This window comes from Cloeon dipterum, chromosome 2 (assembly GCF_949628265.1).
Source record: "Cloeon dipterum chromosome 2, ieCloDipt1.1, whole genome shotgun sequence".
Classification (NCBI taxonomy): Eukaryota; Metazoa; Arthropoda; class Insecta; order Ephemeroptera; family Baetidae; genus Cloeon; species Cloeon dipterum.
Genome location: NC_088787.1, coordinates 5,982,711 through 6,007,671, shown reverse-complemented (window position 1 = coordinate 6,007,671; position 24,961 = coordinate 5,982,711). Strand labels below are relative to the sequence as shown.

Genomic DNA, 24,961 nt, shown 5'->3' with positions numbered 1-24,961 from the left:
ATACCAGTTGAAAAAAGGCATTCTCCTCTCTCACGCTCACGGCCAGCAATAAATAAAAGAAAGAACAAATATATCAAATTCTGAAAGGTTCAAAATTAAAAGCTTAATTTTCCCATTTATTGTCAAAATTATCGCAAGAGCAAGATTAAAGTGCTAACTATAATTAATTAAAAAGTTCTCAATCCTTATTCAGTTCGATTATTTAAAAAAAAATAATTTGCGAAATCAAATGGGAATAATATTTAATTTTTCGCCATGCAATAATTTTTAAAACCGCAAATTTCACATTTTTTATCCCGAAAAGAAGTTTCGGTAGGAAAAACTGACTAATTTGGCTCGAAAAATCGACTAAGAGATTATTTTTTGTTAATTAACGCGAATAATCCAATTAATTAAATCACGTTGGCAGCAGGGGTTTCAGTACCGTCAGGTTGGCAGCGCCGCGTCATGAACGGACGGAGAACCAACACATAGCTCAGATTTGACGTCACCCGCAATTAATAGAGATTGTGCGAGTTGTTTGCGGAGCTATTATCCCAGTTTTCCAGTGAAGCAGCTGAAAAAGCGGGACCAGGAGGAAGGCAACCTTTCAATAAGAACACGCTGTAACAGGTGAGCCGCGTTTCGCACTGACTTTCCGCTCATTTTCACTCAAAACGGGCCCGGCGTTATCTGCCACACCCAGGGGGTTCGAGAAGACGAGTTTTCGGCTATATTTAGCACCGCTTTCCTCGCCTTCCGCTGCCTAAACTCCTGGCAGACGGTTGGAGGAACTTCTTCACCGAGACAAAACAAAGCTGGCCGGAAACGCCGCGTTTTAACTTAATAATCCGCATTCCCGAGCGAAACCAAACAAGAGCACCAGACCGCAGCGAGTGGAATGTTGTGAATATAATTTAAATTTCTAAACCTACAGCTGAGATTTATTTAATAAACACTAAATTTGGATTAAATTAATAAATATAATTCTGGCTTTGGAGAAAGGGCGTAGCGATTTATTGAGTGGCAAAAGTGACGTGATCCGCGATACGCCACGCCCATTTCTCGTCGTTTCATCGGCGAGATTAAATAACGACTTCATTACTTTCTTTATCTGCTGTTTTCGTGAGCAATTCAATTCGATTATTGGGCACGTGCGACGAGCACATGTAGCCTCGCTTTTATTGTTGTTTTGAAGGCGCAGGGTTGGCGCCGGCGCCTGGTGCCCTAAAGCCGAGCGGCGCCGGGGCGTGCGCCTTTAAACCTCAACAACTCGTCCCTTTTAAAATTTATTTAAAGATAAAATTCCATGACCAAAATTCGAAGCGAAACAGAGAATAACAGCTCCATGTTGGGGCTAGACCGGAAGTTTGTGCGTGGACGCTGTTCGCTTCAATTGGTTCGGCCGCGGATTCGCATTCGGCGGTGACGTCATGCCGCTGCAAGTCGCCGCTAATCACGATTTCACTGCTGCTCACAGTCAGAGAGCTGAAAATAAATATGACCTCTAGCCTTGGCTGCGTTACGGACGGCTTTCGAACTAAATTTAAAATAATTATATTGCGAGGATTGCTGCTAACTGGACGTTTTTGCCACTTTTAATGACTGTCGAATTCTACTTTGGACGTTTATTAAAAGACGATCACGCAATCTAAGCTGTCAGACGGCTGAAATTCTCTCTGCCAGGCTTCAATCAGATGTGAACGATAATTTTTTTTTGGCTAATAAACGCAAATAAAAATTTGTTAAAATTCGTACTCTGGTTTTACGGGACAATTTTGGGAATTTTCTAAATAAACTCATCTACGTGTTATTGTTAAAATGCTAGTTCTTGGTAAAATTTGTTAAATTCAACTGTCTCATTCGCTTTTTTGTATAAAAATTCTAACTAGAAATTAAAAAAAACACGGTTTTCGATTTTTGCAAATATTTTCATCGCCAAATCTTGAGTTCTAAGCGTCATAAATGTTAAAATCGCACACTCTTCGACATGTTTTGACTTCCCGTGAGGAACAGAAGGATTTTTGGGGGTCTAATTTAATTTTTTTTATTTTTAAAAGTTTTTAATAATTTTTTAGTTCATCTAAAATAAAAGCAAATTGTAGAAAAATCAACAGATTAAGATATTTGAACGACAAACGAGTCCGCGTGTCCTCCAATTTGCTTAAAAATCTTTTTCCTGCTAGAAAGAAAAATTCTGAAAATTTAAAAACGATAAATAATCAGTATTTTAGCTCAAAAGGAATATCAATTTATCAAATTCATTGCAATGGATTAATTTTTTTAATTTTTCCTGAAAGAAATGAGCTGAAAAAATTATGTTATATATCGATCTTGTGTTTAAAAAGTCAAAGCTCTTCAAAAAAACCATTTGGTAGGCAATGTGCACAAATTGTGCTTCAAACACCAGCTATTTTATCATTTAAAACCATTACAAAGAGTTATTTTATTCACAGTTCGGGATTTTTACTAAACAAAAATTTACAAAACAAAGCCCAGGAGATGGGAATAATTTTTAAAAACTCAAGACTTTTTACTTTTCGCGCAATGCAATAATTTTTAAGTGCACCAAAAACAGAAAATTTCACCTTTTTATCTCAGAAAGATTTTATTTTTCAGTAGGAACTGACTAATTTTGACTTAAAGAATCGACTAAATGACGGATTTTTGCAATGGCAAATCAACTGCAAAATTTATTTTTTTATCTGGAGTAATTTTAATTTAATTATTTTGATATTTGCAATTAAATTTGATCTATTTATAATTTTTAATACATATATTCTACGATATCAGGAAAGTATTCAGCTGTTGCATGAAAATATTTTAATTTCTCTAGGGCTTTTAATCTTGACTGTTAATAAAGACAATAACTTTTCATTGACAATGCACAAATTAATGTTAAAAATTTGAAAATTTCGTCTATCTCGAACAATTAGAATGTTTCCGGATGAGATCGTGACTTATATATACAAAAATCGGTTAAATCCTGGTTTTTGCTATGCCGAGGTCTAGGCTTTTTTAAGGCTTTGTTGAGGAAGAAACAGAAAACAACGAATATTTCGGCAAAAGTTCAAAATCCTCCTCTAAGGATAAATTATAAATAACTATCACAAATACAGGCAGTCTTTTAAAATTATTAAAAAATCCAAAATTAATTTGTGGTTTATCTGGATCTCAAAACAAAATAAACGAATGTGTTCGTACATATTTTAAAATTGGAAACGTTTTGCATTATTTTCATCACAACTAAAAAATTGTGGTGTGTCAAAAATCTGGCTGCGAATTTTATTAATCTGGACCAATTTTAGTGACCTTGATCTTTGAACCATGAACTTGATTAAAATTTTCCACTAAATAAGCTTTCAAATGGCCTAGAGTTTGCCTCATTATTTGCACTCCTGGAAGCCAAGATAATCGAATTTAAATTTTATTTTTCTGCAGTGTTTGCGATTTTGACCAGCCTGTTAAAACCGGATGAAAAAAAGTAATTTTTGCCAGGCGTAAATTGACATTTTTTAAATTATTTGAATTTTAAGGCATAAAATGGGCTCTATTTAAAAAGGTCATTATTTAATTTAAAAGGGATTTGAAATTTTTAATTAATGCTGCTTTTAAAATCATGATATTTCAGGTGAAACCGGTTTCTACTTACTTTAAATAATTTTTAGTTGAAGGAAACTTAATTTCAGTCAAATTAGCCGACATTTTTTTCTGTGGGTTGGGAAATTTTTTATCATTTTGAAAAATAAAATAAATTTAATTAAGTTGTTCACCTAGCTGACTATTTTCCAATTGTGTGGTGACAATAATTAAGTCGTGAAACACACTGCGTACGTGGTTACGCGCCTGATTGAAGGCGGTGTTGGTTTGTGCTGGAAGCGGAGTCGGGCGCATTGCGGCGGGGCGGCGGCCGGTGTGCGTGCGCTGCGCCGCCTGCTGGTGCCGCGCGAGTGGCTCGGTGCCGTCGGGCGTCGCTCCAGTATCGAGCCGACTTGACCGGCGGGCCAGTCGCGCTCTCCGTCAACCGAAATGAATTCGCAAGAAGAGGAGACGACGGCCGTAGAGCCGTCCGAGAAGCGTTCCGAGCTCAAGCCGATGGTCGAGGAGGACGAGCCGGAGGAAGAGGCCCTCGACGACCCCGAAGACGGGGTTCCCGAGCCCCCGGAGGCGCAGGTAGGGGGGCGTGTGCGCCGCTATTGATTTTAGCCGCAGCCCGACCTTTCGGGCGAGCGGAAAGGCGATAAAATTGGCCAAGGAAACGGTGTTTGCCCAACGACCGAGAGGCAAGAGGGTTGCCACCCGCCTTAAAGACGGAATTATGGGGATTTTGAGTAGGAAATTACTCAGGGGCCATTTATCCGTCGATTGTTGGCAGGCGGCAACAATGGGGTCACCGCTTTGTCTGCTGATGGTCTGAAATCTGGAATTTAAATTTATTTTGAAATTATTTATTACCAGAAAAAGGGAAGGTTGAGATTTTTTTAATCAAATTCACACAAAATATAAATTTTGGATTCTATCTGATTTATTTATAATTTTTTTCCTTCAAATAATATTTAATATTAAATGAAATTTATAAACTTTGTCCTGTTTGGCGTGTAAATTGGAAAAAAGGACGAGCAAAAATTAAAATTTGCTAAAAAAAATCACCGTCAAATAAAAAAAATCCTGATTTAATTTTTTCTTGTTGATTTACCATTTTCGGAATAATGTCATTGCTGATTATCCCGTCTCAACAATCGTGCCACACGCCAAAATGGCGGATAATTTTTAGTGCATTCCCAGGCAATGTCGTAATTCTGAGAGTCACGCACTTAGGGTTGCCAAATGCCCCAGTTCAATCACCATTTTTCTCGTATTAAATCACAGCTGTTCCAGATATTCCAAAAATTATTTGAACTAAAAATCACCGTTGGACATTGAAAGCACTATCGTCGTATTTACCTTCAGCGAGATAGATAACGAAGGCTGTGCTGCTGTGCTGATAGAGAATAGTTAATGACCGCATACTCAAGTCCCCCACAGCTAGCTCTCAGAACGAACGTGTGTTTGTTAAGTATTTTGGATTAAAATGACTCGGTAGTGGTTGCGTCACGTCCGCAACACAGCGAGAAAAAGGTGTCTAATGCGAAAAAAATTAAAATTTGAGATTTGGTGTTTTGAAATTTAGCGTGTTTTTTTTTTAAAGAAGTCATCTTGTAAATTTTGTGCACAATTTTTCAATCTTAAACTGTAAAACTGTTCTCAAATTGCGTTTAATTTTTTCAGTTGTACAAGAATTTTCACTGCTATCCTTTTCCTTAGATTTCTATACAGTCATATTTTTTTTTAAAATTAATTTCTAGATGACATTTTTCAGAAATTAATTTATTCTTACTTTTTGGGATCGATTAATATTCTTTTGAATAAATATTAAACCAAGTAATATGCATTTTTGTAAATTTCTTTACTAGAATTTTCCAAAACATTTGTTTTTGAAGTTCATCAAACCCTCCAGAGCACCGAGAAAAACGTTTAGTAAAATTGCAATTTTACCGTAGCAAAAACCGTTTGAGAGGAGATAAATCTAGATTTTAAAGCATACATTTTCGTTCAAATTTAGTTGGTTTTTGTTCAGAAACTGACAACTTAAAAGAAACGCCATTTTTAAATTCCCAGCTTTTTTACCATGCATCATTCCATACATAAAATGTAAGCATCTCGTCTGGAGATTTAAAAACAAATTAGGAAATAAAACATAAAATGCTGGCCGTAAAAGGTAGGCAGTTTGTGAATGAAGAATTTCTGCAATCGCGTCAGAAGCAAGGCTTAGCAAAAATATTTATTTAAATTATTTTGCAAGGATTTAAGTAAAAAATAGTTATTTTAAACTTTTTGTTTTGTTTTAAATACAATTTTCAATCAACGATGCGAGTCTAAACAATGAATGGTAACAATACTCCTTAATATATTCGTAATTAAATGATAAAAAAGAAATAATTGCTCTCGCAAAGCCAGACAAGGCCTAAATGAAATTATTTATCTCTAAAAATCTTTTATTCCTAAAGTTGTCCAAGTTGCCTTTTAAATTTCTGAGAAAATCGGCTAGTCAAGGGGCGAGTTATTGGAAATCATTATTTATTTCGCCAAAGGGGAAAACGTTTAAATGTTTTGACGATATTTGAAATTGTTGCTCGGTCTTGATTCGATTGTTGCCCTTTTTTAGATGAATGGCTCGATTTTAATGATTATTTACAAGCAAAAAATTAAACAGACCGATTTCTGCATTTTCTATAGTCAAAAATTCAAAATGCTGTTAATTTCAGGGTTGCAATAAACCCGCATTTTTAAAAACAAATCAGTGCAGTGTTAAAAACCGTATTTTCTGATAATTTGCTCATGACCTTGACTTGAAAAATTGTCAGAGAGAAAGTTTTGGAGAAATTGAGGCAGCGAAAAAATCTGCAACAGCAAATTTTAGATTTTCACAGGGTAAAAATGGAATAAATTAATTTCTTGCGTTTCTTGCGCAAGAATTTGGTAAAATTGAGTGGTAAAAACATGTGGTGAAAAAAACCGGGTGGTAAACAAATGCAACCCTGGTTAATTTTTGTCCTATTTTGAAATGAAATAAATTACGAAGAAAAAATATTTGATTTTCTTACTTTATAATCCATCAAACAAAAGCCGACAGCTCAAAAATTGGTGAATTTTTGTCCTTTGTTAAGTCCCTTAAAAATTCAATTTAAACAAATATTTCTTTTCTTTTGTCCGTCAGGTGGACGACGCCATGGATCCGGTGTCGGCGCCAAAAGACGTGAAGATCCTGGAGACGGCCGAGGACATCCAGGATCGGCGTGAGCAGGTGCTCGGCCGGTATGGACAGTTCAAGGCCGGCGCTCGCGTCAAACGCGAAAAGTTGGAGGACTCGCGGCGCTACCAGTACTTCAAGCGCGACGCCGACGAGCTCGAGGGCTGGATTTACGAGAAACTGCAGGCAGCCAGCGACGAGAGCTACAAAGACTCGTCCAATCTGCAGGCCAAGATCCAGAAGCACCAGGCCTTCGAGGCCGAGGTCGCCGCCCACTCGAACGCCATCGTGATGCTGGACAACGCCGGCCAGGAGATGATCAACCAGGGACATTTCGCCTCCGAAATGATCCGCCGGCGCCTCGACGAGCTGCACAAGCTCTGGGAGAAACTGCTCTCCCGGCTCGCAGACAAGGGGCTCAAACTGCAGCAGTCCCTCGTCCTCGTTCAGTTCTTGAGACAGTGCGATGAGGTCATGTTCTGGATCAGCGACAAGGTAAATTATTTTATTTATTTTTTTTTTATTTTAAGTGGCCTGTCAATGGAAGTTTGGAATTTATTTAATTCTATTCGATTTTCTTGCCAAAATATGGAGTTTTAATATTAAATGGTGCAAAAGAATAGTTTGTTTTAATTGGAAAATCAGCAAAACATCAAAAATTTGTTGTTTTCAGCGGAACAAAATATTTTATAAAATTTGTATTAATATGAAGGGCCCAGAAAAATTTAAATAAACAGTTTATTTGGAAGACTGGCGATTTTATACCGTTGTTCTTTACAAAAACTTTAATTAAACGATTAAAATTATTTTAAACTGCTTTAAAATGGCGGCTGTGAGTGTCTATTAGACTTGCTCATAATTTTTGAAAATATTTTAAATTCAAATATATTTTATATTGCTGGTTTTTGATGAATTTTTTAATATTTTAATTATTTTCCACTTGAAAAACCGCAATTTAAGTCTTGAGCGTTTGATTGGTTGCTATTGGAAGCCATTTTGTTGGCACACATGCGCAAAAAAGCAAAATAACCTTAGTTAATTTTTTATTTACCTTTTTTTCAAGAAAAAATAGCCACTAAAAATACTCGTTTTAAGTATGTAGAAATGAGAAAAAACATTAAAAATTTATTGCTATCAGCTGTACTAATTTTTAAAAAATAAAATTAATCTAAAGGACCTAGAAAAATAAAAATTTACGGTTAAATTGAAAGATGTTTGAGTATTCCAATTTTTACCGCTTAATTTCTCGAACAAAAATGTTAATAAAATATTAAACTGCTTAAAATGGCGGCCGTAATTTGCTTTCAATGCTGGTGTTTGTCTATTTTTATTTAATTTAAATTCACAATTTCAACGTTTTCCAGAAGCTCTAGAATTTCCGAAGACATTTATTTGAGCTCCAAATTTGACCTAATTTTCTGTTTAGAAAATTAGTTACATTTTAATTTAAATTAAAAAAATAAACAAAAAAATTATTAATTTGCTTTCGTATTTTCTCAGGAGACATTCGTGACGACAGATGAGTTTGGTCACGATCTGGAGCACGTGGAGGTGCTGCAGCGCAAGTTCGACGAGTTCCAGAAGGACATGGCGTCGCAGGAGTACCGCGTGACCGAAGTGAACGAGCAGGCGGAGCGTCTGGTTGCCGAGGGCCACCCTGACGCTGAGACGGTGCAGCGGCGACGCGAGGAGCTGAACGAGGCGTGGCAGCGGCTCAAGCAGCTCGCCTTGCTGCGTCAGGAGAAACTGTTCGGCGCGCACGAAATCCAGCGGTTCAACCGCGACGCCGACGAGACGGTCGCCTGGATCTCGGAGAAGGACGTCGTGCTGTCTTCGGACGAGTACGGCCGCGACCTCGCCAGCGTGCAGACGCTGCAGCGCAAGCACGAGGGCGTCGAACGCGACCTGGCTGCCCTGGAGGACAAGGTCAGCACCCTGGGAGCAGAGGCCGGCCGCCTCTGCGACATCCACGCCGACCACTCGGAGCAGATCCAGTCCAAGAAGGCGGAGATTATCGCCTACTGGACCAGCCTCACCGCCAAGGCCAAGGTATGAGTTTAATTAAATTAAATTAAATTTTAAAATTCTGGTTTTAATTTAAATTTGGACGCAAAGAAAATTACAGATTTTTAAGCCGGTTTTTTATTCAATTTTCTTGATTTTAGGAAAGACGTACGAAACTGGAGGAGTCGTACTACTTGCACCGCTTCCTGGCGGACTTCCGCGACCTTTCCTCGTGGATCAACGACATGAAGGCCATCATCGCCGCCGACGAGCTGGCAAAGGACGTGCCCGGGGCTGAGGCCCTGCTTGAACGCCACCAGGAGCACAAGGTCGGAATCCGGATTATTCCTCGACAATTTTAAATTTAATTTTAATAATTTCAGGGCGAGATCGACGCTCGCGAAGACAGCTTCCGCTCGACCGCCGAAGCAGGACAGATGATCCTGCAGCAGGAGCACTACGCTGCCGAGGAGGTGCAGGAAAAGCTGGTCGGACTGGCCAACGACAAGACCTCCCTGTTGTCTCTGTGGGAGGAGCGACGCATCCTCTACGAGCAGTGCATGGACCTGCAGCTGTTCTACCGCGACACCGAGCAGGCTGATACTTGGATGGCCAAACAGGAGGCCTTCCTCGCCAACGAGGACCTCGGAGACTCGCTCGACTCGGTTGAAGCTCTCATCAAGAAGCATGAGGACTTTGAAAAATCCCTTGCGGCCCAGGAAGAAAAAATTAAGGTAATTTTGGTGTTAAATTTTGAAATTGAGATTTTTTTATTTTATTAAAAATAGTTATAATTGTTTTTGCAGATTTAGAATATAATTCACAATGAATAATGACGCGCAAATTTGATCAGAATCATTGAATCAGTTTTTTTCAGTCGAAATTTTCGGTTTTTACGACAATTTATGCCTTTCGGTCGCCATATTTCGCGATTTGGTCAAAAAACCCGGCACACCATACGTTTAAACGACGCGAAATTTATCTGGGAACATTTTGAGACCAAATAGGAGCCGATTTGATCAAAATCCTATTAGGAGATAAATTTTGAAGTTTGAAAACCGTGATTTTGGAATTGCTCCTTAAGGATAACGTGGGAAATCGAAAATTCGAGATTTTTTCCAAATGGAGGAACCTTAAAGGTTCTTACCAACTCCATCGCATGCTCAGGTTCAACAGCGGTCTGGAAACCGATTTTCAGATTTTTCGCTCCCATAGAAAAATTAAAATTAATTTTTTCGGTTTTATTGACTTTGAGCGAAAATGCTTTTATTTTTCTTAAAATTCGGCCGTTTGTCCGATCATCGACCACGACCCCTCAACGGACAGGTCTCGGAAAGGGCTTTGACCTGCGGTACCCAAACGACCTTTTTCAGGGTACCCCGACCTGAGATGCCGGTTTTTAACGCTTTTTAAGTAATTTCTAGCACTTTTGGCGATACTTTGCCACGATTTTTCACTCTTGCCTGCCACCGACCCTCCTCAGGTCACGTGACCTGAGATAGTTCCCTTTTTGCGGTTTTTTGCCGTCGATTATATTTTTGTTTTAGATATATTGTCACAACTTTTTCTTATCTGCAAAGGTTTAAATGTTTTATATTTATTTTCAGGCCCTGGATGAGTTTGCCACGAAGCTGATCGAAGGCCAGCACTACGCGGCCGACGACGTGGCCCAGAGGCGCGCCCTGCTCCTGGAAAGGCGCTCGGCGCTGCTGGAGAAGTCGAGCAGCCGACGTGCCTTGCTCGACGACTCGTACCGTCTGCAGCAGTTCGAACGCGACTGCGACGAGACCAAGGGCTGGATCAACGAGAAGATCAAGTTCGCCACTGATGATAACTACCTGGATCCGACCAACCTGAACGGCAAGGTATGAAAAATCCGCTAAAGACTGTTCTAATATAGCAGTTAAAAAAGGAAATAAATTAACTTCATGATAGTAAAATAATTATTTCCATTATTCTTGGATTTGTAAGTAAAAAAAATCGCTTTGCAGGTCCAAAAGCATCAGAATTTCGAGCAGGAGCTGAACGCCAACAAGTCTCGCATGGAGGAGATCACGTCGACCGGCTCGGAGCTGATCGAGGCGCAGCACTACGCGGCCGAGCGAGTTCAGGCGCGCACTGACGACATCGTCGGCTTGTGGGAAACCCTGGTGGCCGCGACCGACAAGAAGGGGTCGAAGCTGCAGGAGGCAGCGCAGCAGCAGCAGTTCAACCGGACGGTGGAGGACGTCGAACTGTGGCTGTCCGAGATCGAGGGCCAGCTGATGAGCGAGGATTACGGCAAGGACCTGACCAGCGTGCAGAACTTGCAGAAGAAGCACGCGTTGCTCGAGGCTGACGTCGCTGCTCACCACGAGCGGGTCGAGGGCGTCAATGCGGCGGCTGCGACGTTCGTTGAGAGGGGACATTTCGATGCGGACAACATTCGCGCCAAGCAGACCGCCCTCAGCGACCGGTACGTTGGCCTCCAACGCCCCATGGCCATCCGAAAGCAGCGACTTTCTGATTCCCTCCAGGTTTGTAATTTTTTTTCTGTTCAATTAAATGAATTTTTCTGACTTTCCATTTTTCGATTTTCAGGTTCAGCAGTTGTTCCGCGACGTGGAGGACGAGGAAGCGTGGATCCGCGAGAAGGAGCCAGTGGCGGCTTCGACCAACCGCGGCCGCGACCTGATCGGCGTGCAGAATTTGCAGAAGAAGCACCAAGCCGTGCTGGCCGAGATCGGCAACCACGACGGACGCATTTCCGCCGTGTGCCTGGCCGGACAGGCCATGGTGGACGAGGGCCACTTCGCCTCGGACGACATCCGCCAGAGGGTGGGCCAGCTCAACGAGCACTGGACCCAGTTGAAGGAGAAGGCGCAGCAGCGCCGCCAGGACCTCGAGGACTCGATGCAGGCGCACCAGTACTTCGCCGACGCCAACGAGGCCGAGAGCTGGATCAAGGAGAAGGAGCCGCTCGTGGTCAATATGGATTACGGAAAGGACGAGGACTCCGCAGAGGCCCTGCTCAAGAAGCACGAGGCTTTGGTTTCGGACCTTGAAGCGTTCGGAAACACCATCACGGCTCTGAAAGAGCAGGTGGGACTTGATTTATTAATTTATATCTTGAAATCACTGAGTTACCTTTTGTAGGCCCAAGCTTGCCGCCAGCAGGAGACGCCAGTGGTGGACGTGACGGGCAAAGAGTGCGTGATCGCTCTGTACGACTACGCCGAGAAGTCGCCGCGCGAGGTGTCGATGAAGAAGGGCGACGTGCTGGCCCTCCTCAACTCGAACAACAAGGACTGGTGGAAGGTCGAGGTGAACGACCGGCAGGGCTTCGTGCCGGCCGCCTACGTCAAGAAGATGGACGCCGGCCTGACTGCGTCCCAGCAGAATCTGGCAGACAGCAGCTCCATCGCCGCCAGGCAGCACCAGATCGAGACGCAGTACTCGAATCTGCTTTCCCTGGCCAAGGAGCGCCAGAATAAGCTCAACGAGACCGTCAAGGCCTACGTCCTCGTCCGCGAGGCCGCTGAGCTCGCCTCCTGGATCAAGGACAAGGTAATGGAGATGTTTTTTTTAATATTGCGGAAGTTATCAATTTTGGTGGTGACTGGATTGAGTGGATGAGTAGATTTTAGCAGGAGGAAAAATTGCAACATTAATTATAACTAATCAACCCTGGGAAATCTTTGGAAAAAGGGCGATTAAATAGCAGAAATCAGCGATTTAATTAATATTTTTAGTTAAGTACTTACAAATCGATAATTGAAATTTTAAGCATTAAACCTTTGTGATTTTTAAAATAAATAGTAATTTAAGCTTTACTTTTTTATAAATATGTGATCTATTTTAAAATTAAAAGACAGAAAACAGAACAGTTGTTAATTTCGTAGTTTGAGGTCTCACAATCAGGGAGATTAATAAATTAATTTATAGCCAAAATTAAATAAAATCTATTCTTTAAAAAAAATTGAACTATCTAGAATTACGTCTTTTTCTGTCTCTCAGTGTCCAAGTTTTTAAAAAGAGAATTGTAAAATAAGGTAATATTTCAAATCCAGGACGTCTGTTTATGTGTAAATTTAGGATGAAAGGGTTGAGCGTTTGCTAATCTTGCATGTTCTCTACGCACAGGAATTACCAATAATTGACACTAATCAGGGTTTTTGTACATTTTCCATTCTTTCATGTGATGGCTCTAACATCTGACAACAGGAGAAGCACGCACAGGTACATTACGCACTGAAAATTTAAAAAATCTAATTTTTCTGGATTTTATTTATTTATTTTTTAAAGAAACTGAATAATTTCCATCGCAAGGTCCTTGTTGTAAGCAATTAATTTCTTAATTTACAGTTTATCCGTTAATTTTTGTAAACCATTTAAATTAAAATGGCCAATAGATGGAAATTAGTCCAATTTTTTCATTGTTTTTTTATATATTATTTTGTTTTTTTTTTATTATTTTTTCAGATTGATTTGAAGTCAAACTTTGAACAAGTCCCTCAGATAGAAAGTATAATTTGTAAAACAATCGCACAGGAAAACTACGCGCAAGTGCAAGACGTGGGCGAGGACCTGGAGCAGGTGGAGGTGCTGCAGAAGAAGTTCGACGACTTCCAGGCCGATTTGAAGGCGAACGAGGTTCGTCTGGCCGAGATGAACGAGATCGCGGTGCAGCTGATGAGCCTGGGCCAGACGGAGGCGGCCCTCAAGATCCAGACGCAGATCCAGGACCTGAACGAGAAGTGGACTTCGCTGCAGCAGCTGACCACCGAGCGCGCCGAGCAGCTCGGCTCGGCGCACGAGGTGCAGCGTTTCCACCGCGATGTTGATGAGACCAAGGACTGGATTGTCGAGAAGGACGAGGCTTTGAATAACGATGACCTCGGCAAGGACCTCCGCTCCGTGCAGACGCTCCAGCGCAAGCATGAGGGACTCGAAAGGGACCTCGCTGCCCTTGGAGACAAGGTACATGGGCAGAAAATTATTAGTTTTTAGTTAAAAAATGGATTTTTTGCATTTTTTTTTCTTTAAATTGAGTTTAAATTTACGGAAAGTTGTTCCAAAATCTGGATATAATAGTGGTTTGTTATTGTCAAGTTGAAATCCACCCCATTTCGCCTTTTCCACCCCCTTTTTCCTTAAGAAACGATGAAATTCAAATAGTTTTCTTAGGAAAAAAATTTATTCTTAATTCTAATTCTCGATTTTTGACATATTTTAATAAAGGGAATATTTTTTGTGTATATTTTATCCCCCGTACGAGAACAACCCTTTGAAAACCACCCTTGTATATTTTGGAATTTCTTGTTATTTGAATTTTTTGGTGAAATGTTTCTTATTTTTGAAATGAAATATTTGGGAACACTTAGTTGTTACGTCTGCCCCTAAACAACCCCCTAAATCAAATTTATTTTGTTAATCTCATTTTTCCACCCTAATTACTCCCCATGGAACCACCCTTTGGAAAAAAAATCCTATTTTTGTCAATTTTTAACAGTATTGAAGCTGTTTTTCCCCATTTGACCAGAGTGTCAGAAGTCTGGACTAATGTTTTTGAACCTTTAGATATTTTAACCCCAAATCTTCCCCATAAAACAACCCCTAATATTTTGTAGGACGCTATTTCAAAGTGGGAGCATTTATTTTTCTAGTTTTTGGGTAAAATTAAAAGATAAATTCAAGAAACAATAAGCTCATTAATCATCCCTTAAAGAGAAAAATTGCGTTACTTAAGATTTAAATTTGGCTATATTGTATTTATGAATTAGAACCATGTAAAAAATATCGTTTTTTTTAGAAAAAGGGGTGGAATGAGCAAGGAGCTGTTTTTATCGTCCAAAAACGTTAGAATTAATTTTTTTAAATCAATTTTCAGAATTGATATTTTGGTTAAATAATTTTTTCAAATTAACAATTAATAAAAACCCAAGTTTTCCTTTAAAACCCTGAATATTTATATTTAATCTTTAATTTCCGTTTATAGATTCGTCAGTTGGACGAGACAGCGACGCGTCTGATGCACTCGCACTCGGACACTGCCGACCAGACGTACGCGAAGCAGCTGGAGATCAACGAGACGTGGCAGCAGCTGACGGCCAAGGCCAACAGCCGCAAGGAGAAGCTGCTCGACTCTTACGACCTGCAGCGCTTCCTCTCCGACTACCGCGACCTCATGAGCTGGATCAACTCGATGATGGGCTTGGTGGCCAACGACGAGCTCGGCCGCGACGTCACCAGCGCCGAGGCCCTCCTCGAGCGCCACCAGGTACACGGCAACCCCTGACAAATGAGAGCCCCGTTAACAGTTTCTTTAATTGACAAAAAAAAAGGAGATCAGAGCCGATTCACAGGCAGCTCTCTTGTTGTTTTAGAATTACCGGTCAGAAATCGATGCGCGATACGGTGTGCCCTATTACCAGGTATCAGCAGGACACGTGTCGTGGTTGAAAACAAATTAATTAACTAATTTATTAATTACCCGTTGTGGCGCACTAATCGAACGCCCTGCCGGCTTGATCATCGCTAAAATAATGTTTTGCACTGAATCTCAGGATTAAACCTGAAAAATCATAAACAAACGGTGGTTTAAAAAAATTAAACGGAAAATATCGAATTTCAGCGACGATCAGCCTGCTCTTTTGTTGGTCACGTATTAACTTCAATGATTTTTTTAAAGTAATTTCTTGTCTTAATCCACTTAACAGTTTATCCACCTCGTAACGAGCCTGTTTGTCGTGAATTCCCACTTTTTATCATTGAATAGTTAGGACTAGGTGAATTTTTTTCTTTCCCTAGTAATATTACGATTTTCACAGAGTTTTTCGTCACCCTGTTTTTTAAAATTTGACTCGTAATTAATTCATCCGTTGTCTCACTAATTCGCCAACATTTTCGTGTGTTGTTCCTCACCAAACGAGTTCATTAACACTTCCTAGCTGCCGTGAAATGCTCATTGTGGAGTTAAAAATCACAGGACAGGAAAGTCTCGAATTAAAAGCACATTGGAAAATAATTGTTATGTGAGGGAAATGTTAAAAAATTGTTTTTTGCAACATTTTCATAAAATCATGGAAATTTTCACCCAAATAAAAATTATTGAATTTTGTAAATTTTATTTTAATTGGTGAAAAATATTTTTCTGGAACTTGTTTAATATTCTTTTTGAAATGAAAACTTAGCAAATACGTGCATTTTATATGCATAATTTCTCTTCTAGTTTTTGTTTTTCAAATAAATTTTAAAATTAAAAGTTTCTCACAGCCTTTACTTAAATCAAATCGTTCATTACCGCAACTTATACATTTCGTAAACCTTTTGTTTTAAAACTCTTTAACAAAATCAATTATACCGAAAAAGGTTTTTAAAATTTTATAACTCAGCGCAAGTAAATTAAACTGTATTATATTGTCTCCTGCACTTTAAGGAATTCCCAGGAAAAATTAATTTTTCCGTTAACTGTATGTAATAACACAATGTCATGAGCAAACTCCGGCGGCTAGGCGCAACCTGCAGTCCAAACAAGCATCTTCTAACCTTTTTCATTCACCCTCAGGAGCACCGCACGGAGATCGACGCTCGCGCCGGCACGTTCCAGGCGTTTGAGCTGTTCGGCGGGCAGCTTCTGCAGTCTGGCCACTACGCGTCGGTCGAGATCCAGGAGAAACTCGAGTCGATGGCCGAGGCGCGCCAGGAGCTGGAGAAGGCGTGGATCGCACGCCGCATGCAGCTGGACCAATGCCTCGAACTGCAGCTCTACTACCGCGACTGCGAGCAGGCCGAGAACTGGATGTCCTCCCGAGAGGCCTTCCTCGCCGCTGAAGAAGTCGATTCAAAGGTAGGAATTATTTATGTTTTTATTTAAAAAAATATATTTTGTAATGGCAAAATCCAGACAGTTGACGCTTTTTGGTGTCAAATGAAGTGTTATGAAGTCAAAATCACCCTTCGGCTTATAGTTGAATTTAAAAAATAAAAAAAAAACAAGAAAAAGGGTCTTTTTGCCAATATTTTGGTGTCTTTTGGGCCAGAGGGGGCGCAAGGGGGCCGCTTCTGGGTCCTTTCGATGTGGAATTGGGAATTGTACCACAAGCCCAATAAACATTTGTTTTTGGCTGTAAAACTCATAGGAGCCGAGTTATAAATTTTTAAATGTGAAAACACTTGATTTGGACATTACAGAATTTTTGTTTTTGGGGCCCAGTCGGGGCCCTGTGGGCCGGAGGCCCAATATTGTAGCACCAGTCGATGCTCCTCGGTGAGGCACGTCCTCCTAAGAATAGTTTTCCCAAATCCGACCATTTTTCGAATTACTGCGATTTTTTAAAGTTCCAAATTTTGGAAAAACTGAAAATCTTAAAAAAATTCTTACACCATGACCCGAAGTTTTCCTGGTAATACCGCTTAGCCATCTCGGACAGATATCGAATGAAGAACATTTGATGCTATTTTAAAGAAAAACTATCTAGCCGTTGATTTTTATTTAAAAAACAATGTTTTTTATTAAAAAGGTTTTTTATGAAAAAAATGTTTTTTATTAAAAAAAATGTGTTTTTTGTTTATGTTTCTTCACCCATTTCGGCTTCCGCCAGCAATGTCTTCTGTCAAGGACAAAATTTCATTCTAAAATTCTCATTTTCTCCCCAGGGCGACAACGTTGAGGCGCTGATCAAGAAGCACGAGGACTTCGACAAGGCGATCGGCGCGCAGGAAGAGAAAATCGCGGCGCTGCAGACCTTGGCCGAGCAGCTGATGGCCGCTGAGCACTACGCGGCGCCGGCGATCGACGCCAAGCGGAAGGAGGTGCTCGGCCGGTGGCGCCACCTCAAGGAGGCGCTGATCGAGAAGCGGTCGCGCCTCGGCGAGTCGCAGACGCTGCAGCAGTTCAGCCGCGACGCCGACGAGATCGAGAACTGGATCGCCGAGAAGCTGCAGCTGGCCACCGAGGAGAGCTACCGCGATCCGGCCAACATCCAGTCCAAGCACCAGAAACACCAGGCCTTTGAAGCGGAACTCGCCGCTAATGCGGAGCGCATCCAAGCTGTCCTCGCCATGGGCAACAACCTCATCGAGGGCCGACAGTGCGCTGGGTAGGAGTCGTTTTTTTATTTTAATAATTTGAAAATCGTCAAAAGCGACGCTTGGCAACGCGGAACGGTGTGTTTTTAAGTCAAAACCTTGAGGAGAATTAAAAAAAAAGAACAAAATGAACAAGTTTAAAATAGCGCAGATTTTTTTGCGGGGATGTCAATATGACTTAAAACACGCAGAATTTCACGGCAAGTCTGATAAACTTAAAGTTTTTACTCTATGACCCATATCAGTCGAGTTTTTAATTTTTAAAGTCGAAAAAACGCGATTTGTGACATTTCAAACTTTTGATTTTGGGGCCCAGGCGGGGACCTATGAGCCGGATGATGCCTACTTCAGCACCAATCGATGCCCCTTGATGGGGCATGTCTGCCCGTGTGCGGTTTTCCGAAATCTGACCATTTTGCGAATTTTCACGAATTTTTTTCAGCAAAATTTTCGAAAAAGTTTTATTTTTATTGACTTAGGCTCGCGATTTTTTCTTAAAGAAACCAAATTGAAATGTCTATCGCACGCAAAAGACCGCTGTCAGTCTTAAAACTGATTTTCAGATTTTTCACACCTATAGAAATGAAAAAAATAAATTTTCGCGGGTTTTCAGCTTCGCACAAAGCGGAATGTTCACAGGCGAAAATGGTTTTATTTTTGTTAAAATTCGGCCGTTCGTCCGATCGTCGACCACGACCCCTCATTGGATAGGTATTTGTTGGGACTTTCACTTGGGATACCCTAACGACCTTTTTCAGGGTACCCCACCCTGAGATTCGCTCCCAGGCCGGTTTTCAATGCTTTTTCAGTACTTTCGAGCATATTTGCCGGTACTCCGCCACGATTTTTTACCATTGTCTGTCCCCGACCTTCCTCAGGTCACGCGACCTGAGGTTTTTTTCGGTTTGCCGGCGCCGTCGCTTATATTTTAGTCTTTTGGTTATCTAAATGAAAAAATCAACTGATTTTTTTAACACTTCGATGCCAATCATGATTTTTTCCAGTTCTGAGGAGCCGGTGCAGGCGCGTCTGGCGTCGATCGCGGACCAGTGGGAGTACCTGACGCACAAGACGACGGAGAAGTCGCTGAAGCTGAAGGAAGCGAACAAACAGCGGACCTACGTGGCGGCCGTGAAGGACCTGGACTTCTGGCTGGGCGAGGTGGAGTCCCTGCTGAGCACCGAGGACGCCGGCAAGGACCTGGCCTCCGTGCAGAACCTGACCAAGAAGCACCAGCTGGTGGAGGCGGACATCCAGGCGCACGAGGACCGCGTCGCCGACATGAACGCGCAGGCCGACTCGCTGATCGAGAGCGGACAGTTCGACGCGGCCGGCATCCAGGAGCGCCGCCAGAGCATCAACGAGCGTTACGAGCGCGTCAAGAACCTGGCCGCCCACCGCCAGGCCAGGCTCAACGAGGCCAACACGCTGCACCAGTTCTTCCGCGACATCGCCGACGAAGAGTCGTGGATCAAGGAGAAGAAGCTGCTGGTCGGGTCCGACGACTACGGACGCGACCTCACCGGCGTCCAGAACCTCAAGAAGAAGCACAAGCGCCTCGAGGCAGAGCTTGCCAGCCACGAGCCCGCCATCCAGGTAATTTTAAAAAATAATTATAATAATTTAAATTAATCGTTTGTTTAAAGTCGGTGCAAGAGGCCGGCGAGAAGTTGATGGACGTGTCCAACCTGGGCGTGCCTGAGATCGAGCAGCGCCTCCAGCTGTTGGGACAGGCGTGGGCCGAGCTGAAGCAGCTGGCGGCCGGACGGGGCCGCAAACTGGACGAGAGCCTGACGTACCAGCAGTTCCTGGCCAGAGTCGAGGAGGAGGAGGCTTGGATCAGCGAGAAGCAGCAGCTGCTCGGCGTCGACGACTACGGCGACACGATGGCCGCCGTGCAGGGCCTGCTGAAGAAGCACGACGCCTTCGAGACCGACTTCTCGGCCCACCGCGGCCGCTGCGCCGACATCGGCGACGCCGGCGACAAGCTCGTCGACGCCAACAACCACCACTCGCCATCCATCCAGCAGCGATGCCTCACTTTGCAGGTAAATTTTTAATATATATTTTTTTTTAATTTAAAATAATATCTTAAGATTTATAAAAATATTTAAATATCCAATCCCTTGAGATTTACTAGCAATTAATTTAATTAGAAAAATATATGCGTTACCCTTTCCTAGGTTGAAAGAAGAATTCGTCAAAAAATTAAAAATAATATTTTATCAACAAGTTCTGGTTCTGGGTCACACTAATAAAAAACCCGAATTAAATAAGATAATTATTCTAGGCCTTCGACATAGAAAATCTGAGTATTAAATTAGCGCATGGCTCGTTGCAGAGCAAGCTCGAGAACCTGGCTGGCCTTGCCGCGCGTCGTAAGGCCAAGCTGATGGACAACTCGGCCTACCTGCAGTTCATGTGGAAGGCCGACGTGGTTGAGTCGTGGATCGCCGACAAGGAGACGCACGTCCGCTCCGAGGAGTTCGGCCGCGACCTTTCCACCGTGCAGACGCTCCTCACCAAGCAGGAGACCTTCGACGCCGGTAAGCGAATTTTAGACGTCTTGACAGGGTACTTACCCTGAGACCAAAAAATATTTAACGCGAAATTATGGTTCTACCTAATCAATTGCAGTTTAAGCAAGATTTAAAATTTCAGGGTGCGTTTACCCTGATATCAGGGTACGTTTACCCTGATTTCAGGGTGAACTACCTTTTTGGAACCTTCACCTCAGAGTTTTAATGTTAATAAACTGTTAGATGTGTCAGATAAAGATAGAAATTTGTACAAAGATAATAATTATCAGGTTTACATGACCTGAGTTCAGGATAGAGTGACCTTACAGTCAATTTCTTTACGGAATGATTAAAATTGCTTAAATTCTATTCCTCTGATCATTAGCAACACTCATTCTTAGTTTGAGAAGGTGAAATTTCTCAGGGTAAACCAACCTGATATCAGGGTAATTATAGTTTTTGTTGCATATTTAATTCTATTTCCATATTTTTGTATTGTTACACACCTAGAGTGTCCGTAATCCTGGTTCTGAGCTTACCCTTTGCTCAGGTCAGCTTATTTAAATATATGTTTCAACGTTTTGTCAATCCCAGACGCTTCTAACATAAGAAAACCGTATTATTACAATTTCATCTATCCCTCTGAAAGGTCTGCACGCTTTCGAGCACGAGGGCATCCAGAACATCACCGCCCTGAAGGACCAGCTGGTGAGCGCCAACCACGAGCAGTCAGCCGCGATCCAGAAGCGTCACGGCGACGTGATCGCCCGCTGGCAGCAGCTGCTCAGCGACTCTGACGCGCGCAAGCAGCGCCTGCTGCGCATGCAGGAGCAGTTCCGACAGATCGAGGAGCTGTACCTGACGTTCGCCAAGAAGGCGTCCGCCTTCAACTCGTGGTTCGAGAACGCTGAGGAAGACTTGACCGACCCCGTCCGCTGCAACTCCATCGAGGAAATCCGCGCGCTCCGCGAGGCGCATGCACAGTTCCAGGTACGAAGTTATGATTTTTTATGTAAATAATTAATATGTATTTATGTGAGGACGGTTTTAACGAAAATTAGGATTTTTTATGTATGTAAGCGTGTTAGTCTCGAGTCTATGGTGGAAATTATTGTGTTTTACCTTAAAATTCTCGTCATACATAATTATGTAAAATATGTAATACAAACCTTTGCAGGACAGGTGAATAAGAATTGAAACCCGACCTCCTTAAGAAATTTATTTATATCAGCTCTTGGATAGTTTAATTAATAAAGGGTCATTTTGATATTTTATGTAATTTATTTATGTAAAATTAATCACATTTAGGTATACATATGTGTTAACAACATTTTAGGGCAAGACAAATATTTTTATTCTCAAAGAACTATTATTAAAATTTCATTTTACTTGAAATTTGAGGTTTGGAAGTGAAATTCTCTGTATACATAAGTACATAAGATATTTAAAATATTTATGTGCCGTCGTACATGATTGAAAAAACATATTTTCCACTTTGAAACGTCCCTCTAAAATATTCCAGATGTTTTTCAATCTAATTCTTTCATTAAAAATGTATGTAAAATATGTAAGATTTTATTTAAATTCGATTTTCTCTCGTTTTGAACGTTCCATTTGGAATTTTTTCTCTTTCTAGGCATCGCTGTCAACCGCGCAGACGGACTTTGAGTCTCTGGCCGCTCTGGACCAGCAGATCAAGAGTTTCAACGTCGGTCCGAACCCGTACACCTGGTTCACGATGGAGGCTTTGGAAGACACCTGGCGCAACCTGCAGAAGATCATCAAGGAACGCGACCTGGAGCTGACCAAGGAGGCTCAGCGGCAGGAGGAGAACGACAAGCTGCGCAAGGAGTTCGCAAAGCACGCCAACGCCTTCCACTCGTGGCTCACCGAGACTCGGTATGTATTTATCTCGATTGATTTCTAAAAAATGATTTCTACAGGTTTCTCATCAATTATTTTCCGATGTTTGCGCAGGTTGAGACTTCTTGGCTGGGATGGGTGATTAAAAAGCAGTTTGCTTTTTTTTCTAAGTCTGATCCGTTTGTCCAGAGTGTTTTCTAACCGCAATTTTAGGGCTGAAGTGACGCCTTTATTGTTGAAAACAAACCGTTGAACAATTCTGTGCGTCTTTCAGTCTCTAACCGCATAAAAAATCATCGTGATGTCTATTTTTTAAAACTGCTAATAATCATAACTTGGACTAAACGACAACATTTTATGTTTTGTATCACACCCGTGGGGCGAATTAATATTTTTATTGGTGTTTTACGAATTTAATCGACTAATTCACACGCAACTATTAATAATATTATGCACTTTTATTTTATATCCTGTTGACAGTTTCTAATTTTAAATAATTTCCGCAGTACATCAATGATGGAAGGCTCCGGAAACCTGGAAACGCAGCTCGAGGCAACTAAGGTGAGGAATTAATCGAGGGAAATTAATCAGAACTAATTTTAAATGTTTATTAAACAGAAAAAGGCAGCTGAAGTTCGAGCCAGACGGGTTGATCTGAAGAAAATTGAAGATTTGGGCGCCATTCTGGAAGAACATCTCATCCTCGACAACCGCTACACCGAGCACAGGTAATTTTTTGTTTAAATTAATTAATTTGCATTATTAAACATAAATTATTTCAGCACGGTGGGTTTGGCGCAGCAGTGGGACCAGCTGGACCAGTTGGGCATGCGAATGCAGCACAATCTGGAGCAGCAGATCCAGGCGCGCAACCAGTCGGGCGTGAGCGAAGACGCGCTGAAGGAGTTCTCCATGATGTTCAAACACTTCGACAAGGAGAAGAGCGGCCGCCTCAACCACCACGAGTTCAAGTCCTGCTTGCGCGCCCTCGGCTACGACCTGCCCATGGTCGAGGAAGGACAACCCGACCCCGAGTTCGAAGCCATTCTAGGTAAAAAAATTAATCTGATGTATAGGATCATTTTTTTCTAATTATAAATTGCGTGTAAATTAAATTTCAACGTGAAAATGAATTATAACCGGCTCTTGAAATTTTTTAACGCCAAATTATTTGTAAATATGAAGTTTTTACGTGAAGTTCTGCTTTTTTAACAACGGAAAAATTCAATTAATGTTTTTATTTAAATTTTATGCAGTTTCCTCTTTTAATAATTTTTAATTCGATTTTTTTGTGTGTTTGCAGACATCGTGGACCCGAACAGAGACGGCTTCGTGTCTTTGCAGGAGTACATGGCCTTCATGATCAGCAAAGAAACGGAGAACGTGCAGAGCTCGGAAGAAATCGAGAACGCCTTCCGCGCCATCACCGCCGGAGACCGCCCCTACGTCACCAAGGAGGAACTCTACGCGGTAATTATAATTTTTTATACAACTTAATCCTCCTTAAAAAATAGTTCAATTCCCTGAGAAAGGTTATAGGGTTCTTTTTAAAAGAAATTAAACAAAAATCGTTGCTCTGTGAGTCCCAAAGTTGCGCGTATTGCGTCTTTTATTTTTTTTAACAAATTATAGATTTAAAATTAAAAGTATTCTATAATAATCATTTTAAACGTCTTATTTACCTCCAAAAAATATTTACTAAATGTGGAAACACTGATTTCTGAAAATCCTGAAAGTAAAAAATTAACATTGATTTTTTTAGAAGCCTTTGTGTTGGAAATTCAAGAGTTTTAATTTGGGAAATTCAATTACCTCAACGAATTTATCGATTTTGCATCAATTTTTGCTTAAAATAAATTTTTATAACCCTTTTAAAAAAATATTTACAATCGCAAGACCAAACAGACCCATTTTAAAACCCATTTTTCTTAATTTCCTGTGTAATTTGTGTGCGCAGAACCTCACAAAGGAGATGGCGGACTACTGCGTGTCGCGCATGAAGCCGTTCGAGGACCCGAAGACCAACAGGCCCACGCCAGGCGCTTTGGACTACATTGAGTTTACTCGCACCCTGTTCCAGAACTAAATATTTTTCGCGTCCCTGCTCGCCGTTTTGTCTTCAAATCCGGGTCGAAAGCGCCTTCGGATCGACGTCAAATCTGGTTTCGGAGGCGCTCGACGCAGGATTTGCAGCCGGCGAAAGGACGTTTATTAATTTATCCAGATTAAAAATATAAAAATATATTCCGCTAGCTGGTAGGATTAGAGTTGTCAGGCCCGTGGATGTTTCGCACTAGTTTTTCTTTCCTCTTTGCAAACTCCAAATAATCCTGTAGATAAAACGGAACAGGAAAAAATAAACTATCTGCATTTAAAGCTGCTTTGGGTGGAACTGCCTTTACACACATTAACTCTGCGTTTGCGACTCTTCAATAAATGGATTTAAAGTGAAGCTCCCTGCCTTTTTATTCGCCATAAACCCCGATTATTTGGTGACTTAACGACCCGTGTCTTTCTTTGGCTGCAAATATGCACTAGACGAGGATTTATTGTTGCCGCGCGCGTTGTAAACTTGGAAATGACGCCAGCCAGACAGGTTTTTGTCCGTCCCGACCCAGACAGACTGCCAGTGAAGCCAGCCAGGCGAAAATTATGCAAGCGTGCCGTGTGCTCCGGCGCTCAAGTGGCCGCCGGCGTGTTGACGCAACCACTCGTCTCGCTCCAGCCACGCCAATCG

General features: G+C 41.6%; 1 protein-coding gene across 11 annotated transcripts; it reads left to right on the top strand.

Annotated features, from left to right (window-relative positions):
• The first annotated feature begins 443 nt into the window (after window positions 1-443).
• Window positions 444-24,678, top strand: alpha-Spec (alpha spectrin). Of its 11 annotated transcripts, none has more exons than XM_065481146.1 (26): window positions 444-612; window positions 6,737-7,264; window positions 8,270-8,818; window positions 8,935-9,102; window positions 9,157-9,507; window positions 10,381-10,638; window positions 10,765-11,289; window positions 11,354-11,854; window positions 11,909-12,319; window positions 12,977-12,991; window positions 13,304-13,732; window positions 14,751-15,032; window positions 15,139-15,186; window positions 16,320-16,601; window positions 17,411-17,853; window positions 18,847-19,438; window positions 19,489-19,890; window positions 20,133-20,388; window positions 21,011-21,351; window positions 21,998-22,260; window positions 22,339-22,362; window positions 22,731-22,785; window positions 22,843-22,952; window positions 23,007-23,275; window positions 23,528-23,694; window positions 24,182-24,678. In XM_065481146.1, the coding sequence occupies exons 2-26, from the start codon at window positions 6,749-6,751 to the stop codon at window positions 24,308-24,310; spliced, it is 7,386 nt and encodes a 2,461-aa protein (XP_065337218.1). In that variant the 5' UTR covers window positions 444-612; window positions 6,737-6,748; the 3' UTR covers window positions 24,311-24,678. The 11 variants fall into 11 exon arrangements, with proteins under 11 accessions (XP_065337218.1, XP_065337212.1, XP_065337208.1 ...); XM_065481140.1 differs by lacking the exon at window positions 444-612 and adding an exon at window positions 3,992-4,152 and having other exon boundaries at window positions 20,184-20,388; XM_065481136.1 differs by lacking the exon at window positions 444-612 and adding an exon at window positions 3,992-4,152.
• The last annotated feature ends 283 nt before the right edge of the window (window positions 24,679-24,961 follow it).